General features: G+C 45.1%; 1 protein-coding gene across 1 annotated transcript; it reads right to left on the bottom strand.

The window, feature by feature from the left end:
- Positions 1-115: 115 nt before the first annotated feature.
- On the bottom strand, positions 116-19245 carry LOC140407637 (cilia- and flagella-associated protein 54-like; the record flags this gene model as incomplete). The annotated part of the gene is made up of 3 exons (XM_072494976.1): positions 116-237; positions 15319-15393; positions 19071-19245. Coding segments are annotated over 3 exons (372 nt in total), but the record flags the coding sequence as incomplete, so codon positions are not given.
- Between the last annotated feature and the right edge of the window lie 362 nt (positions 19246-19607).

The raw sequence follows: 19607 nt of genomic DNA, 5'->3' as shown, positions 1-19607 counted from the left end.
TGCGTTTGAGGTAACAAAAGAATAGACATTGAATTTTTTGAACGTCTTTGAACAAAATCCAACAAAGATTAGATGGATTTTAAAATAATGCTTTCTGCATATTGGTAATTATTACCTCAAGAAGGTGGTTTCTGGAAGATTGGTCATGGTCCTTGTTGTAGAGAAACATCACTTTTTGAATTAGAAATACAGCCTTCAACACATTATTTTTCTTGACTTTCTTAATGATGTCTGCCTCTAATTCGACAAAAATGAAAAGGTACCACACAATAACTAAAAGCATTACAAACCAGTCATTAATCTGTTTTTATAAATTTCAGAGGTATCCTCAATTGTATTTAACTTACCTTTAATAATAATAATAATCTTTATTGTCACAAGTAGGCTTACATTAACACTGCAATGAAGTTACTGTGAAAAGACCCGAGTTGCCACATTCCAGCACCTGTTCGGGTACACAGAGGGAGAACTCAGAACGTCCAAATTCACCTAACAGCACGTCTTTCGAGACTTGTGGGAGGAAGCCTACGCAGACACAGGGAGAACGTGCAGACTCCACACACAGTGACCCAAGCCGGGAATCGAACCCGGGAGCCTGGTGCTGTGAAGCAACAGTGCTAACCACTGTGCTACCGTGCTGCCCACATTTCTATCAAAAAGATAAACAGTGGCTATCGTCCTTAGAATTACTATTTGGGTATCTATGCAGTAAGGTGAAGCAACATGACTACCGAAGAGACAGATAAGAGAATTTGGCTCAGTCAGTTCTCCATTGAGCAATCCAATGAGTCCCATTCTCCCGATCTATCCCTGTAACCCTATACGTTTATTTCCTTCATGTGCCCCTCCAATTCCCTGTTGAAATCATTATCACTTCTGCTTCCACCACTCTCGTGGCAGAAAGTTCCAGGTCATTGTACCAACTGGGTAAAAAAGTTATTCCTTACAGTTACCCTGCATCTCTTGCCCAAAACTTTAAATCTGTCGATTTCGGCGTGAGAACAGCTGGTGAGTCAGTTTCAGCGGGAGCATTGCAGAAGTGGCTGCTGGGAGGTAAGTCAACCTTTAAAAGCACTTGTCTTTGCAGGGCAGGCCAGTCGATTTCGGCGGGAGTGGAGCTGGGTAGTCAATTTCAGCAGGAGCTGAGAATTTTTCTTTTTTTTTTAAATTAGTTTTTTAGGCGGGAACAGGAAGTTGACCCGCGGACGTCTGGGAAGACCCTCACCAATAAATTCTGGTGGAGAGGAAACCCGAGACACTACACGTGTAGTGTCTCCCACCCGCCCTCCTCCTCTAACCTAATAATAAAACCCATTGGTCTGAGGTAAGTACCATATTTTATTATATTATTATTATTTTTTATAAAAATTTAATTTAGTTGTTAGCCAGATCTTGGTAGAAAGTTAGAGGAATGCCAGGGAAGGGAGTGCAATGTTCCTCCTGCAGGATGTTTGAGGTGAGGGATGCAGTTAGTGTCCCTGCTGATTTTACCTGCAGGAAGTGCTGCCATCTCCAGCTCCTCCAAGACCGAGTTAGGGAACTGGAGCTGGAGTTGGAAGAACTTCGGATCATTCGGGAGGCAGAAGGGGTCATAGATAGCAGCTTCAGGGAATTAGTTACACCAAAGATTGGAGATGGGTGGGTAACTGTAAGAGGGACTGGGAAAAAGCAGTCAGTGCAGGGATCCCCTGCGGTCGTTCCCCTGAGAAACAAGTATACCGCTTTGGATACTTGTGGGGGGGACGACTTACCAGGGGTAAGCCATGGGGTACGGGCCTCTGGCACGGAGTCTGTCCCTGTTGCTCAGAAGGGAAGGGGGGAGAGGAGCAGAGCATTAGTAATTGGGGACTCTATAGTCAGGGGCACAGATAGGAGATTTTGTGGGAGCGTGAGAGACTTACGTTTGGTATGTTGCCTCCCAGGTGCAAGGGTACGTGATGTCTCGGATCGTGTTTTCCGGGTCCTTGGGGGGAGGGGGAGCAGCCCCAAGTCGTGGTCCACATTGGCACTAACGACATAGGTAGGAAAGGGGACAAGGATGTCAGGCAGGCTTTCAGGGAGCTAGGATGGAAGCTCAAAACTAGAACAAACAGAGTTGTTATCTCTGGGTTGTTGCCCGTGTCACGTGATAGTGAGATGAGGAATAGGGAGAGAGAGCATTTAAACACGTGGCTACAGGGATGGTGCAGGCGGGAGGGATTCAGATTTCTGGATAACTGGGGCTCTTTCTGGGGAAGGTGGGACCTCTACAGACAGGATGGTCTACATCTGAACCTGAGGGGCACAAATATCCTGGGGGGGAGATTTGTTAGTGCTCTTTGGGGGGGTTTAAACTAATGCAGCAGGGGCATGGGAACCTGGATTGTAGTTTTAGGGTAAGTGAGAATGGGAGTATAGAGGTCAGGAGCACAGATTTGACGTCGCAGGAGGGGGCCAGTGTTCAGGTAGGTGGTTTGAAGTGTGTCTACTTCAATGCCAGGAGTATACGAAACAAGGTAGGGGAACTGGCAGCATGGGTTGGTACCTGGGACTTCGATGTTGTGGCCATTTCGGAGACATGGATAGAGCTGGGACAGGAATGGATGTTGCAGGTTCCGGGGTTTAGGTGTTTTAGTAAGCTCAGAGAAGGAGGCAAAAGAGGGGGAGGTGTGGCGCTGCTAGTCAAGAGCAGTATTACGGTGGCGGAGAGGATGCTAGATGGGGACTCTTCTTCCGAGGTAGTATGGGCTGAAGTTAGAAACAGGAAAGGAGAGGTCACCCTGTTGGGAGTTTTTTATAGGCCTCCTAATAGTTCTAGGGATGTAGAGGAAAGGATGGCGAAGATGATTCTGGATGTGAGCGAAAGTAACAGGGTAGTTATTATGGGAGACTTTAACTTTCCAAATATTGACTGGAAAAGATATAGTTCGAGTACAATAGATGGGTCGTTTTTTGTACAGTGTGTGCAGGAGGGTTTCCTGAAACAATATGTTGACAGGCCAACAAGAGGCGAGGCCACGTTGGATTTGGTTTTGGGTAATGAACCAGGCCAGGTGTTGGATTTGGAGGTAGGAGAGCACTTTGGGGACAGTGACCACAATTCGGTGATGTTTAAGTTTAATGATGGAAAGGGATAAGTATACACCGCAGGGCAAGAGTTATAGCTGGGGGAAGGGCAATTATGATGCCATTAGACGTGACTTGGGGGGATAAGGTGGAGAAGTAGGCTGCAAGTGTTGGGCACACTGGATAAGTGGAGCTTGTTCAAGGATCAGCTACTGCGTGTTCTTGATAAGTATGTACCGGTCAGACAGGGAGGAAGGCGTCGAGCGAGGGAACCGTGGTTTACCAAGGAAGTGGAATCTCTTGTTAAGAGGAAGAAGGAGGCCTATGTGAAGATGAAGTGTGAAGTTTCGGTTGGGGCGATGGATAGTTACAAGGTAGCGAGGAAGGATCTAAAGAGAGAGCTAAGACGAGCAAGGAGGGGACATGAGAAGTATTTGGCAGGAAGGATCAAGGAAAACCCAAAAGCTTTCTATAGGTATGTCAGGAATAAGCGAATGACTAGGGAAAGAGTAGGACCAGTCAAGGACAGGGATGGGAAATTGTGTGTGGAGTCTGAAGAGATAGGCGAGATACTAAATGAATATTTTTCGTCAGTATTCACTCAGGAAAAAGATAATGTTGTGGAGGAGAATGCTGAGCCCCAGGCTAATAGAATAGATGGCATTGAGGTACGTAGGGAAGAGGTGTTGGCAATTCTGGACAGGCTGAAAATAGATAAGTCCCCGGGACCTGATGGGATTTATCCTAGGATTCTCTGGGAGGCCAGGGAAGAGATTGCTGGACCTTTGGCTTTGATTTTTATGTCATCATTGGCCACAGGAATGGTGCCAGAGGACTGGAGGACAGCAAATGTGGTCCCTTTGTTCAAAAAGGGGAGCAGAGACAACCCCGGCAACTATAGACCGGTGAGCCTCACGTCTGTAGTGGGTAAAGTCTTGGAGGGGATTATAAGAGACAAGATTTATAATCATCTAGATAGGAATAATATGATCAGGGATAGTCAGCATGGCTTTGTGAAGGGTAGGTCATGCCTCACAAACCTTATTGAGTTCTTTGAGAAGGTGACTGAACAGGTAGACGAGGGTAGAGCAGTTGATGTGGTGTATATGGATTTCAGCAAAGCGTTTGATAAGGTTCCCCACGGTAGGCTATTGCAAAAAATACGGAGGCTGGGGATTGAGGGTGATTTAGAGATGTGGATCAGAAATTGGCTAGCTGAAAGAAGACAGAGGGTGGTGGTTGATGGGAAATGTTCAGAATGGAGTTGTCACAAGTGGAGTACCACAAGGATCTGTTCTGGGGCCGTTGCTGTTTGTCATTTTTATCAATGACCTAGAGGAAGGCGCAGAAGGGTGGGTGAGTAAATTTGCAGACGATACTAAAGTCGGTGGTGTTGTCGATAGTGTGGAAGGATGTAGCAGGTTACAGAGGGATATAGATAAGCTGCAGAGCTGGGCTGAGAGGTGGCAAATGGAGTTTAATGTAGAGAAGTGTGAGGTGATTCACTTTGGAAGGAATAACAGGAATGCGGAATATTTGGCTAATGGTAAAGTTCTTGAAAGTGTGGATGAGCAGAGGGATCTAGGTGTCCATGTACATAGATCCCTGAAAGTTGCCATCCAGGTTGATAGGGTTGTGAAGAAGGCCTATGGAGTGTTGGCCTTTATTGGTAGAGGGATTGAGTTCCGGAGTCATGAGGTCATGTTGCAGCTGTACAAAACTCTGGTACGGCCGCATTTGGAGTATTGCGTACAGTTCTGGTCACCGCATTATAGGAAGGACGTGGAGGCTTTGGAGCGGGTGCAGAGGAGATTTACCAGGATGTTGCCTGGTATGGAGGGAAAATCTTATGAGGAAAGGCTGATGGACTTGAGGTTGTTTTCGTTGGAGAGAAGAAGGTTAGGAGGAGACTTAATAGAGGCATACAAAATGATCAGGGGGTTGGATAGGGTGGACAGTGAGAGCCTTCTCCCGCGGATGGATATGGCTGGCACGAGGGGACATAACTTTAAACTGAGGGGTAATAGATATAGGACAGAGGTCAGAGGTAGGTTCTTTACGCAAAGAGTAGTGAGGCCGTGGAATGCCCTACCTGCTACAGTAGTGAACTCGCCAACATTGAGGGTATTTAAAAGTTTATTGGATAAACATATGGATGATAATGGCATAGTGTAGGTTAGATGGCTTTTGTTTCGGTGCAACATCGTGGGCCGAAGGGCCTGTACTGCGCTGTATTGTTCTATGTTCTATGTTCTATCTGTGTCCCAGGTCCTTGTATCGTCATCTAATAGGATAGTTTTTCCTTGTCTATTTCATCTAAACCCGTCATAGTCTTGTATCAAATCACCGTAGTTAAATGCCCCTTCCCTTCCCTGGAACCATTCTGATTAATCTCCTCTGCACCGTCTCAAGGACCTGTAAATCCTTCCTGCAGTATGGTGACCAGGACTGAAAGCAAATTGCTAATTGTGATCTAATCAGAACTTTATAAAGTTTCAGTATAACGTATCTGCTTTTGTACTCAATCCCTTTATATATTGTTACAAATCCCTGATGACGTTATGTGTGAGAGTATTCTAATTTGAAACACTGGTTTCGTGTGGTGTGTTTTTTTTGGATATTACTGAGAAATGTCTGTGGAAACAGTGGGAACTCAAACCTCTCTTTCGTTAAACAATAATAAAAGTATTTATTAAAGTAGAAGAAAGATAATGAAACGCTATAAAGAACAACCCCAAAAGCGTCTCTCTCCCCCATAATCCTAAACTCTACTGAGACCCCTCCATTTCCTGAACAACAACCATAAATCTATTGGTCAAATCTAACCAGTGACTGCCACACCATACGCCTAAGTTGCCAGGGCTTGGGAATGGTCTTTGGTTCAGCGAAGAAAACAATCTTGTGCACAAACTGGCTTTTGCATTCAGCAGTTAATCTCTAGCTGGTTCCTGAGTTTGGTTGTCACTCCCTCTCACTGTCGCTTTTTCAACACCTCATCTGTGACTAGCCTGCTTCCTGGCTCACAGCACTATGACTACTAAATGTATTACGAGACCAGACCAGACCGCAACAGGGGCTAGGTTTCTGGACATGAACCCAATGTTTTCTTTTAATTTTGTAATACTGTGAGGAAAGGATCTTCACTCCAGGAGTGATGGCACAAAGAAATAAGAATATGGTACATTAAAACAACTTTATTACCAATACCGAACTATAATATCTTTAACATCTCACCAGAAAATAATCTTCCAATTACCCCTTAAACAATACTACTCAATACAGTGAATACAATATCCTTAATTGCTATCCTTATTCCCACTTAAACAACAAGAACAAAAATATCTCAGCTCTCAATCCACCATTAAATACCATAGGAATATTTGCTTTACAGAGACATTCTTTGAGAGAGAGCAATCTTTTGACATAGCTTTAAAGGTGAGATCTAACTCCTGTCAGTCTCATGCAGAAACTCTTTTTGAAGACATACAGCCACTGTCTCAGCTTGTTTCAGCTCCCCCTTATTCGTAGATGCGTCTGCGCTGCTTTAAAGACTGTTAATCTATTTTTAACTGAAGTGCAGAGAGCTAAACCTGACCTGTGGTCACAGCTTCATCCAGACTGCAGTGCTTTTCCTACAAAATGCCTGTTCAAATTCTCTCTCCTTTTCCTTTGCTTCTGTCATTGCCATTATCCCTTTGCTAATCTTTCCATTTCTACCTCAAGCTTTCTTTACATTTCTTTTGAAAAACACACTCTTTTTCCTTTTCTGCCCTCTCTCTTTCCTTATCTTTTATTTCCAATTTCTTCAGTTCTATTTCTTTCCCTTTATCTTTTTCTGCATTTCTAATTGTTTCATTTGTAATTGAATTCTAGCTAATTCTAATGATTCAGGCAGTGTCTCTGGTAAATGTAAATGCTGAGCTAGTGCCTGTATTATCTCTACCTTCTTCATACCTTCTGATAAGGTTAACTTCAGCTTTTCTGCCAATCCCAAAAGTTTTGTTTTATTCACACTTTGCAACCTATGCAGAGTAACCTCTGCCACACCTCGGAAAATGTTTGCAACTGAAAGAGCCATCTACAGTCACTCCCATTTAAACTTCAAAACTTGAAAGACGCACACTAACTTTCAGTTCAATAATCCCAAGCCAAACCTGGAATTATACTTTAATATCCCAGCACAGAGCCCCCAATGTTATCATGATCCCAAGCAAGACCCCAGTGGTGGATAGGAGAGGCAATTCTCTTTGAACATCAACATTTACAAGTTTCTAACCTTTTAAAAAATATCCTGCTTTTTTATTCTTAAGACAAAAGTGAATAACCTTCTTACATTATAGTCCATATGCCATCTTGTTCCCAACTTCCATAACTTGTCTATATCTCTTTGCAGCCTCTATGAATTCCTCATTGCTTTCCTTTCCAACTAGTTTGGTATCATTAGCAAATTTAGATACATTACCCCAGTCTCTTCATTTAAGTCATTAATGTAGATTGTAAATAGCTGAAGCTTATGTAGGGGGCCTGTCCTATTGATTCCCTTATTTCCCATTTATTTTACATTGTGAATATCATTTTGATCCATGAATATTTCATGGACATATACCTTTAAGTCGAGCAAAGGAAGTGAGGATCTCAAAAGTTGCAAAATGGTAACTGTGCTGTGGAGGTTTAGCTTCTGAACAGAGAAAATACAGACTTTTTGGCACTTGAGAGTTTGGAAGGATTCGGTTTGATTGGCTGGCTGGTGGAAAATGAATTGACCAAAGGCCGTATTCTGCCCGGCAACAGGCGGCGATTGGGTCTTACGCGAGTTGGATGATTTTCAGAGGACACAGGAAGTGAGAGTCGGATCCTGGTTGCTGAGAGGAGCAGTTGTGAGTTTCTGTCAGTCTCTCTCTCCCCAGAAATGCTGCCTACTGCCAATTTCTGAACTTGCAGAGAAGTTCTCAAGACCTGAATGAATCTATAGTGAAAACTATTACAAACTCAAATCACAAACTTCAAACTGAAAGCCTAGATTGAAGAAAGGTGTACTGGAAGATGTCCATCTGAAACAAAGACTCTTATCCATTTTGTGTCTTCATTATTTTACACCCCTGTTTCCTCTCTGTTTGTCTGTCTTGTGTGGATGCCAAGGGTGGGCTGAGTTAAAGAAGGGGGGCTGGAACTAGATAACAATTGTATTTGCTGACTATTTAATTATAGTTATTGTTATTAATAAAAATTAATTGCTTTTCAATTTACAAACCTGGGCCGGGATTCTCCCCTACCCGGCGGGGCGGGGGAATCCGGCGTAATGGAGTGGCGGGAACTACTCCGGCGTCGAGCCGCCCCAACGGTGCGGAATTCTCCGCACCTTTAGGGGCCAAGCCCTCACCTTGAGGGGCTAGGCCCGTGCCGGAGTGATTTCCGCCCCACCGGCTGATGGGAAAGGCCTTTGGCGCCACGCTAGCCGGCAGCGAAAGGACTTCGCCGGGCGACGCATGCACGGGAGCGTAGCAGCCGCTCACGGCATCCCCGCGCATGCGCAGTGGAGGGGGTCTCTTCCGCCTACGCCATAGTGGAGACCATGGCGAAGGCGGAAGAAAAAGAGTGCCCCCACGGCACAGGCTTGCCCGCCAATCGGATGGCCCCGATCGCGGGCCAGGCCACCGTGGGGGCACCCCCCCGGGGCCAGATCTCCCCCCGCCCCCCCAGGACCCGGGAGCATGCCCGTGCCGTCTGCCCCTGCCGGTAAGGTAGGTGGTTCAATCCACGCCGGCTGGCGAGGGTTGACAGCGGCGGGACTTCGGCCCATCGCGGGCCGGAGAATCGGCGGGTGGAGCCCGCCGATCGGCGTGGCGCGATTCCCGCCCCCGCCGATTCTCTGGTGGCGGAGAATTCGGGACGCGGCGGGGGCGAGATTCATGCCAGCCCCCGGCGATTCTCCGACCCCCGCCCCAGGTGACTGTAGTTATTGGGCAACCAAAAACCAGAGACTTTGGGTATTTTCCCAGAATTAACTGTTCATTTCAATTGTGACTCCGGGTCAAATAGGGCTGGAATTGACTGCGCTCTAGCCCAAGGTATCGTTACACCTAGCACTGATCTTTGTAGAATCTAATATTCGCCGTCTGCCAACTTGAAAAATCCCCACTTGTGCCCACTCTCTTGTTTTCTGTGCAATAGCCAATCCTCTCTCCATGCCGGTACGTTTATTCCAACTCCATGTGCCTTTATTTTGCCTAGCAACCTTTTGTGTGATACCTTATCGAATGCCTTCTTAAAATTCAGGACTTCTACATTTACTAGTTCCCCTTTGTTTAGCCTACCAGTTAAATCTTCAAAAAACTCTTAAGAAATTTTCCAAACAGGGTTTCTCTTTAATAAAACCAGACTGACTTGTTCTAATCATGCTCTGCTTTTCGAAATGCACTGCTCATGATAGATTCCAGCATTTTCCCAACAACTGGTGTTAGGCTAACTGACCTGCAGTTCACTATTTTCTCTCTCCCTACTTTTGTGAAAAGGAGTGTAACATTTGCCATCTTCCAATCTACTGGGACGATTTCTGAATCAAAGGAATTCTGAAAAGTCTGTCTCTGCAGCTACTATTTTTAGAACCCTATGGTGTGGGGCATCAGATTGCAGGAATTTATTGTATTTTAATTACTTATGTTTATCGAATTCTTTATCTCTGCTGATATGAATTTCCCCAAATTCCTCACTCTTCCTTAGCCTCTAGGTTATTGTTTACTTTTAGTACGGAAAGGTTGCAGTGGCGCCAAGCCGGCGAGGAAGGGGCTTGGCGCCACTGCAACCGGCGCGAAGGGCCTGCGCCGGCCGGGGCGAGTTGGCGCATGTGCGGGAGAGCAAGCATGTGCTGGCGTCATCCCAGCGCATGCGCGGTGCGGTTCATCTCCCTGTCGGCTATTGCAGAGGACCACAGCAGCCGACACGGACGCTCGAGGGCACAGGTACGGCGGCGGATCGGTGGGCCACGATCACGGGCCAGGCCACCGTGGGGGCACCTCCCGGGGCCAGATCCCCCCGCACCACCCCCTAGGACCCCGGAGGCCGCCCGCGCAGCCAGGTCCAGCCGGTAAGTACCTGTTTTAATAACGACGGCTGTACCGGCCTAAAACGGTCGGCCACTCGGCCCATCGTGGGCCAGAGAATCGCCGGGGGGGCCGCTGCCAACGGCCCCCGACGGGCGCGGCGCGATTCCCATCCCTGCCAAATCCCCGGCGCCGGAGAATTCGGCAGCCGGCGGGGATGGAATTCACGCCGCCCCCCCGGCGCTTCTCCGACCCGGCGTGGGTCAGAGAATCCCGCCCCTGTTCAGTGCATCCACCATTTCCTCATTCCCCCTTATAAATTCTCCTGTATCTGCTTCCAAGGGACCAAGAGTTCCTCTTCCGTTTTATATACTTACTAAAGCTCACAATCTGTTTTTATATTTCTGGCTAGTTCATCCTCATTATATTTTTCCCCTTTTTATCAACTTTTTGGTAGCCTTTTGCTGGTTTCTAAAACACTCTCAAACCTCAGACTTACTACTTTTTTTCCAACATTGTAAGACTCTTCTTTTAATATAATACTATCCTTAACTGCCTGAGTGATCTGAGTTCTTGTTTTTCATTGGAATTTATTTTTGTTGAACAGTTTGAATTGTTTCTTTAAATGTTTTACATTGTTCATTTACCGCCATTCCTTTTAGTCTATTTACCCAAATAGACTGGGTATAGACACCCAAATAGGGGCACGACCACAGTGGTTAACACTGTTGCTTCACAGCGCCAGGGTCCCAGGTTCAATTCGCGGCTTGGTCACTGTCTGCGCGGAGTCTGCATGTTCTCCTTATATCTGCGTGGGTTTCCTCCAGGTGCTCCAGTTTCCACTCACACGTCTCAAAAGACGTGCTGTGAGGTAATTTGGACATTCTGAATTCTCCCTCCATGTACCCAAACAGGCACTGGAGTGTGGCGACTGGGGGATTTTCTCAGTAACTTCATTGCAGTGTTAATGTAAGCCTACTTGTGACAATAAAGATTATTATTTATTATACAAATAACTTAGATAATTCTCCCCTCATACCCATGTAATTGTCTTTAAGTTTTAGATTTTTGCTTGCAATTAGAATATGTCACTTTCAAACTTAATGTGAAATTGAATGGTACTAAGGTCACTTTTTCCCAGTTCATCTTTTACTAGGACATGATTAATTAACCCTGCTTCATCACACAACACTAAATCTAGTCAGTTACACTACTGCTCCAGGAAACTGTCATGAAAATATTCTACAAACCAATCTTCTGGAGTACTCTTGCCAATTTCATTGTTCCAGTCTATATGAATATTAAATGCCCCAACAATTATTACATTTCCTTTGTTACAGGCTCCAATAATTTCTTGTTTAATGCTCTGCCCAATGGTATAACTATTGTTAGGGGGTTTATAAACAACTCCAATTAATGTTTTATGACTCGTGAGTGGTGATTTTCCACTCCTGTTTTCAGCAGGCGGGAATGTCTCTGGTGGCGGAAATCGAGGGGTAGACCCAAAAATACTTGCTGGTGGGATTTCTCTGCTCAATTGGCCTTGCTATCCATCAGTGATGAAATGGGATTCCCGCTATGCAATAACGGGAAGCCCTTATAATACATTTAAATATAATTAGTGTGTCTCCCTGCTGTAACATCCCCCTACGTAGAAAAATCCCCACACCCACCGGTGGCATGACGTCACATCAATGTGGTTTAAAAGTTTTTAAAAGCAGGGAACTGGTGAACACAATCCATGTGGGCACACAGGTGATTACAGCCCCCAGGGAGAGAGGGTCATCATGTCCCCTGGCACTACCTTTGTCACATATCGGGAACCTCCTCCTGACACTGCCAGGGGGCAATGCTGGGAGGGGGGGTTCCATGGGGAAGGCTCCATGTCTGTGAAGTGGGGAATTCCATGGTGTGGGTTTCCTTTTATCTACTTTTATCTGACTGATATTGGGGTGTCCTTACTGTCAAGAGCCGTGGTAGTTGTCAGGGCAGGCTCATTCAGAGCCCACCATCCTAGTGTGACATTTTGGGTCCCACATGCTTGATGTTTTTTTAAAGTGTTTAAAAATATGGCGGGAAAAGCCAGCAGTGCAGCCGGTGGACTACACTACACCTTTCCTGTCTGAGTTGACACTTATACAAAAAGTGAGAAACTTCTGCCCTTGTTCTTTTTAATTTGCACCCATACTGATTCTGTTTCATGAATGTCAGAGGCCAGATCCATTCTCACTTTTATCCTTTACGGTAAGGACTATCCTACCTCATTTGCCATTTTGTCTGTCTTTCTGAAATATTTTGTACTCTGAATATTTACTTCCCAACCCCACCTTGTAACCATGGGCAGGATTTAACTAAATGGGAACAAAGTCACATAGCGAGCGCGTTTCCAAGTGCTCGCAGCTATAAAATGGCACCCCGGTTAGATAGGGGGCTTCAGCAGGGAACGCATAGCCGAGACTGCACATTGCCCATTTTGAGCACTGAGGGGTTGTGTAGTGAGAGATCAGGGCATCGTTTTTAAATGACGCCCCAATCTCGAGCTCCCAAAGCGATCCCCAACACTCCCCCAGCACCAACACACGATGGGAGAGTCACCGGCCCCTCCGCACTCCCCAACACCCGCACAGGGCACATCAGCCCGATCGGCATGGCACAGAAAATGTCAACTTTGCACCTTGGCAGTGCCAACCTAGCACCCTGGCAGCGCCCTGCCAGCTGGCAGTGCCACATGGGTACCTTGGCAGTCACAGGCTGGCACCCAGGTGGCACTGCCAGAGTGCCCAGGTGGCACCAGTGCCAGGGTACCACCCTGCCACAAGGGCATGCACCTGGTAGCCTCCGATCCCCTGGGCGACCCCCATAATTGCTGTTCCACCTGGTCCCCGTTTCTGGAGACCAGTGTGAACGATGCTCGCCCGAGGTCTCCAAGGAAAAGGGGATAGGTCCCAACACCTCGGGGACCTGGGGAAACTACGCATTAAAATGATACTAGCTGTCCTGCTTTAATATGCAGATTTGCTTAAAAGTGATCCTGCTCACAGTGGGCGGGCTTTACATTGTAACATCTCACAAGATCACTTTAGATCTCGCGAGGCGTTGCGAGCCGGGTAGATCCCATGAGCGGGGTCTCCCAGCTTCTCTCGGGCATGCTGTGCTGCTTTTCGGCCACTGCGTGGCCGTTCAATCGCACCCCATGTCTCTGTAATAGCGATGAGATCTAAATCATTCACCTGTATTTGTGTCACGAGTTCATCTGTCTCATTGCAGATGCTTCATGCATTAGAATAAAGAAGTTAATTTCATTTTTTTAAACTCCTGTACGCTGATAATTCGCTGATGTACATTTTTTTTGAACTCACTGCCCCTTTCTGACCCACTGTGCTGTCTTTACCCACATCACTATACTATTATGACCTATACCTTGACCTTTCTCTAATCTCCATTCACCCAAATGCTCCCCCACCTGAATTCGCTCAAAGCCTTGTTCATAGCCCGAGTTATACAATTGGTCAGGACACTGGTCCCAGCCCGGTTGCAGTGAAGTCCATCCCAACAGAATATCTCACTCTTCCCAGAGTACTGATGCAAGTGCCCCATGAATTAAAACCCCTTCTTACCATATGTTTAATAATAATTAAGAATCTTTATTGTCACAAGTAGGCTTACATTAACACTGCAATGAAGTTACTGTGAAAAGCCCAGAGTCGCCACATTAACACATACAGTCCCTCTCCCCCCAACCCCCCAATGTTCGATGTGATCCAATTCTCAAAAGTACATAATGAATAATGCCCATGAATTGTAGAACCCCTCCATCCTTCCCCTCAGTTCAAATTTGACCTTCTCAAGGATCAAGAATTCCAGCAGGTCCCCCCGCCACGGCAGGGCACAGGATGGAGAGGTTGATCTCCATCCCAACAGGATCTGCCTTTGGGTTATCAACGAGGCGAAGACTACAACATCTGCCTCCGCATTCATTTCCAACCCCGGCTGGTCCAACACCCCGAATATGGCTCCCGAGAGCCCGAGTCCAGTTTCACATGCACCACTTTAGAGATTACCCGAAACACCTCCTACCAGTAATCCTCCAGCTTTGGACAGGACCAAAACATGTGAACGTGGTTTGCGGAGCCCCCCCGCAACGTTCACACACATCTTCTACCTCCTCGCCCTTGTGAGGTGTGCTCTGTATACCACCTTCAGCTGTATCAACTTCAACCTCGCAACACGAGTTAGAGGCATTCACCCTCTGGAGCACCTCCATTCCCTCTCCCAACTCTTCCTCCTGCTTTGTCTTTATCCCTTCCAGTGGTGTCTTCTCCTCTTCCAAAACAGCCCCGTAAACCGCCGACACTAACCCCTTGTCCAGTCCCCCTGTCGTCAGCACCTCCTCCAGCAATGTGGAAGCCGGCTCTACCGGGAAGCTCTGTATCTCCTTTCTGATAAAGTCTCAAACCTGCATGTATCTAAATATTTCCCCCTGCTCCCACCCATACTTCGTTCCCAGCTCCTTTAATCTTGCAAACCGACCCCCAAGAAACAAATCTTTTAGTGTCCTAATTCCTTTCTCCTCTCATCTCAAAAATTTCCATCCCACTTCCCTGGCTCAAATCTATGGTTCCCCCGAATCCTAGCGTTAGATTCATGCTGGACAAAGGTGTTTGTCCGTGTGGGAGTTGGTTAAATTCCAATTGTTCCTTTTCGTTCGACCAACTTGAATGACATCCTTCACCATGGTGCCATGGTCAGTTTGTTAATCCAACTTGCACTCCTTCTCCTCATTCACACAGGGAATAAGCACTTTGTGACTACTGCATAAAGTCAGGGGCTTAGGCTTCTCTGTTAATGCATGCTGTGCCCCCATGCCATCCTGATTTGCAGTCACACCCTCCTAACTCTTACCACCTCTAAAGTTCTAATTATCCATGTCTACAAAGCATTCCATGTCCAAATGCTGCAAAATCTGGGCAATTAGGCTCAGACTGACAAATAGCAGGTGACATGCACACCACACAAGTGCCGGGCAATGACCATCTTCAACAAGAGAGAATCTAACCATTGTCCCTTGGTGCTCTTTCACTCCCCCGGCACCTGTCCAAACCTGATCTCACTTCCCCAGCCTTACACCAGCCTCAGAAAGGCCACTCAGATCCATTGCGCTCCAAATGCAACAACACACCAAAAACCAACACAAAAGAAATTGTGTTTATATGATTTCCATATTTAGTCTTACCTGTTGAAATGGTAAAGCCATAATTTTCATGAGGACCAATGATTTCTTGATTGTTGTTTTCGTAGTTTGTTGACTCTTCAATGGATAAAGAAAAGTAAAAGGAACAGTTGAGGGCATCAGAGACTTTCTATTAATTTTCTGTGATTTACACCACAAATATTGACTTACAAGCTCTCTTTAATCCCAGTGATTGGGATGCTCATTCACAGCTGTTGGAGCTATTTTCCAATATGGAAGTGCATACTTCAGCCCATTATCACTTACTATTTGTTTTCTTTTTGTTTCTGTACTGCTTCTTTTCCAGATATAAAAGTTTCTCTTTTCTTCAACATTGTCCTCAAGGACAACTTGCCTTCGTGTAGTGCTTTTAAAATGATAAAAATCCTCCAAACTAATTCATAATTCAAAATAAAATACAAATGGGAGCAGTAGGGCAAATAACAGAACTGCCAAAGTAACTTTGGAGAATCAGATTCTAAGAAGGCCTTCAAAAGGTACAGAAAGATGCATCAAAGCAGGGAGAAGTGTTTCGAAAGAGAATTCTTGTATGCGGGGACAAGACAGTTGAAATGTTTGTCATTGATGCTAGAGTGGAGAGGGGATATACACAATCAGCAAGAGTTGGTTGAGCAGGAATATTGACTTGGAGAAGGCTGCAGAAGTTAAGTACACTGAAGGAATACAGGCATTTGTAAACAAGAAAAATTACTCTGGTGGCATCGCTGACAATACCAATCTATGTTGGATCAAGATGCTTATATCAATAGTTAGAAGCGCCAAAGGAGATACAGAGCACTTTCCCACAAGTAAGTAGTAACTGAATATTTCCAGTAATTCTGGAACTTCGGAACAGGAGTAGGCCATTCAACCCCTCAACACTGTTCCACCATTCAATTAAATCTTGACTAATTTGTATCTTCATTACATTTAGCAATGACAACAACATACATTTATATCGCATCATTAATATATTAAAACATCCAAGGTGTTTCAGAGGGGCGATATCAAATAACATTTGACATTAAACCACATAGGGAACTAGGGAGCTATTAGAGTAGATGGTAGGGGGAGATATTAGAGTAGATAGTAGATTTTAGGAAGTGTCTTAAAGGATGATAGAGTGGTAGAGATTTTTGAAAGAAGTTCCAAAGCTGCTAAAGGCACCAATGATGGAATGATTAAAATTGGGATTGTGAAGCAGTCAGAATTGAAAAATTGCAGTTATCTTGCAAGGTTGTAGAAGTATGATAGGGAGTAGCAAAACCATGGAAGATTTGGAAATAAGAATGAGAATTTTAAAATTGTGGTGATACTTAACCAGGAGCCAATATAGGAGTACAAGCACAGATGAATTCACAGAGGTGAATGGACTTGGTGCAAGTTCAGCACTGGCAGCAGAATTTTGGATGAGCTTAAATTTTAAGGAGGGCAGCAAGTGGGAGGCTGGTCATGAGTGCCAAATCTAGAGCTTCCATCAGTAGTTAAGCTGAGACAGGGTTGAAGTCTTAGGGGCGGCACAGTGGCATAATGGTTAGCACTGCTGTCTCACAGCATCAGGGACCGTTCTCCCCGTGTCTGCATGGGTTTCCTCCGGGTGCTCCGCTTTCTTCTCACAGTTCAAAGATGTGCAGGTGAGGGAGATTGACCATTCTAAATTGCCTTTTAATGTCAAAAGGTTAGGTGGAGTCATGGGGATAGGGTGGGGGTGATCATTCGTAGGGTTGGTGCAGGCTCGATGGGCCTCCTTCTGCACTGTAGGGATTCTAGGAAGTCTACCAATGCTATGGAGGAGACATGTGGTCAGAAGCTCGAGGTCAAACATGACACCAAGGTTAGAACGATCTGATTAAGTTTTGGTCATCCTCCACAGGAAGGTTTAGAATAGAGAAGGCTAGAACAGCTCAGCAGTTCTCAAAGTTGAGTTCAGCAACTTTAGATTTTGACGTTTCTCCCTCATCTTAAGCCCCTCTTTCTTCCATTTTCCTTTTCAAAAAAATATTTCATACGTGATTGCTTCAATGCAAAACACCCCCTCCTCCTTTCACACCTGGCTATCCTTAGTTTGTTCTTAAAGTTGCTACTTTTTGTTGCAGTTTCTTTTGTTCTCGCACGTTCTCCCTTCCTTCAGTTGCGATGAATGATCTATGACTTGAAACGTTAACTCTGTTTCTCTCCCAATTCAGGATGGCAGACCGGCTGACGTTTTCCACCTGTTGAGGTTTCTCCTGTTCTTGTTTCAGATTCCAGCATCCACAGTATTTTGCTTATTATAGAATCAGAGACTAGGGAGTGGAGTTTGCAGTGGGGACCAATGACAATGGCTTCAGTCTTCATCATATTAAGTTTGGGGAAATACACCACTGGATGTCAGACAATCCATCTGACAATTATAAAGTAGATGGGTAAAGAAAAGATTTGGCGAGATAGACTAGGGATGGAATTTTCCATCCCTCCTCACAGCTGGTTTTCCTACGGCTCGACACAGGCTGCAGATGGAATCAACTGGTCCTGCCGAAGTCAATGGCAATTTCTATGACTCGTTCATTTTGCTGCTGGGAAACCTGCAGCAGGGGGCAACTTCAGCAAGACCTGAAGACAGAACCTGAAGATCCCACTAGCAGGAAGGGCTGGAAAATCAGCCCAAGGTGTCATTAGCATACACATGAAAACTGATGCTGTGCTTTTGGATCATAGTTTATGGATGAGAAATGGACGGACATGCACAAACATAGAGATCCTTGGCCGACTCCAGAGGTAATGGAATAAGAGTGGGAAGAGAAGTCATTGCAGGTGGTACTCTGGCTATGACTGGATAAAGAATAGAATCACCCCACCCAGCTGGATGACAGCAGAGAGATCTTAAAGTGTGTCACCCATTTCAAAGGCTTTTGACAGGTCAAGGAGGAGGAATTATTTACCTTTGTCTCAGTTACATAGGCTGTAATTTGTGACTTTGATCAAAGCCACTTTGGTATTGTGGCAAACCTAATTGGAGGAATTCAAACATGGAGCTCCAGGGAAGATGGGCACAGTATTAGGAGACAACAGTTAAAGTGACCTCAGGTTCCTGCCTTTTAACCAATTCCTTACTCATGTCATTAGGTTGCCTCTTAATTCAATTGAGAACTACAAATGAATTAAGAGCAATCTTGAAAAGGCCATGTTTCCAGTATTCCCAGCAGCGGGAGGGAGTAATAACCGTGAGAGGATGGAAAAGCCCAAGGAAATGATTGTCTGCAAGTTTTCACATGACACCGAACACTATTATTACAGAAGTAAAGCCACTATTGAACTGAGGGGGAAAGATCACCAAGACACAGAAAGGCGGGAAATAACTGGAGCAATCTGCATTCATATTTATAAACTACTTTCACAGAGGCACAAAAGTTAATTTTATAGCATATCAACCAATGTTATAAAAGTAGCTAGAGGTCACAGCAAAAAAGACAAGTGTGCCAAAACAGAGGAAATTCCCACCTAGCAGAGTTGCTAATTTATGTGGTGCTACCATGAGGAGACCTCTTCTACAAAAGAAGAGAAGTAGCAGACAGCCAATTAAAAGCAACATTGACCTTTGTCTAAGAGCCAGTCACTTCAGTCACTGTCAACTTATGGCGGCGGAAAGATAATTAACAAATTTTTATCATAAAAAATATTACTCACTGACCAAAAATGTTATTTGCAGTTTTACAATTTTTCAAATATGTAATTTTAATATTCTACATAATATTATTGTAGGTGTAATAACTAACCACAATTCATTTTGAGGAGTTTAAATGCCACTCTGTAATAAACCTGAATAAGCTCCAGATGTAAATCCATGATGAAAGTGCCGAGAGCTGTCACTTTAGATGAATCTTCTTTGGGAACATCAGGTTCTTCAGTTTGATTCAATAAGCTAGAGGACCGGTAAATATAATCGTCTAGCTGCAATAAAGAAAAAAATGAACTGAGCAGTGAAATAAAAATTAAACCAAGGAGATAAAAATGCTTTGGGATTTTTTGTTTTTGCATTTTGCTCCTGGGGTAGTGCCCATATCAAGGAGTAAAGATCAGAAAACAGAAACCCAAACATGTTTTGTCAAGTCTCTGAACACATTTTTGCTGCTCAGGATTTCCAGAACTGAGAAGCAGAGTAGGATTGGCATGAAGACCAGCTCGATGGAGTACTGCTTTGACAGAGTAACGCTTGGAATTTGAGACGGATGCAAGTGGCGTATTTAGGTTGGAGACTGAGTATAGGAAATGAAGATTTGAAGTGAGGGAGAAAGTTTCGAGGGAAATTACCA

The sequence above is a fragment of the Scyliorhinus torazame genome, unplaced genomic scaffold (assembly GCF_047496885.1).
Source record: "Scyliorhinus torazame isolate Kashiwa2021f unplaced genomic scaffold, sScyTor2.1 scaffold_1697, whole genome shotgun sequence".
NCBI classification, from domain to species: Eukaryota; Metazoa; Chordata; class Chondrichthyes; order Carcharhiniformes; family Scyliorhinidae; genus Scyliorhinus; species Scyliorhinus torazame.
Note: the sequence above shows the minus strand (reverse complement) of the source record. Positions and strands in the feature narration are given on the sequence as shown.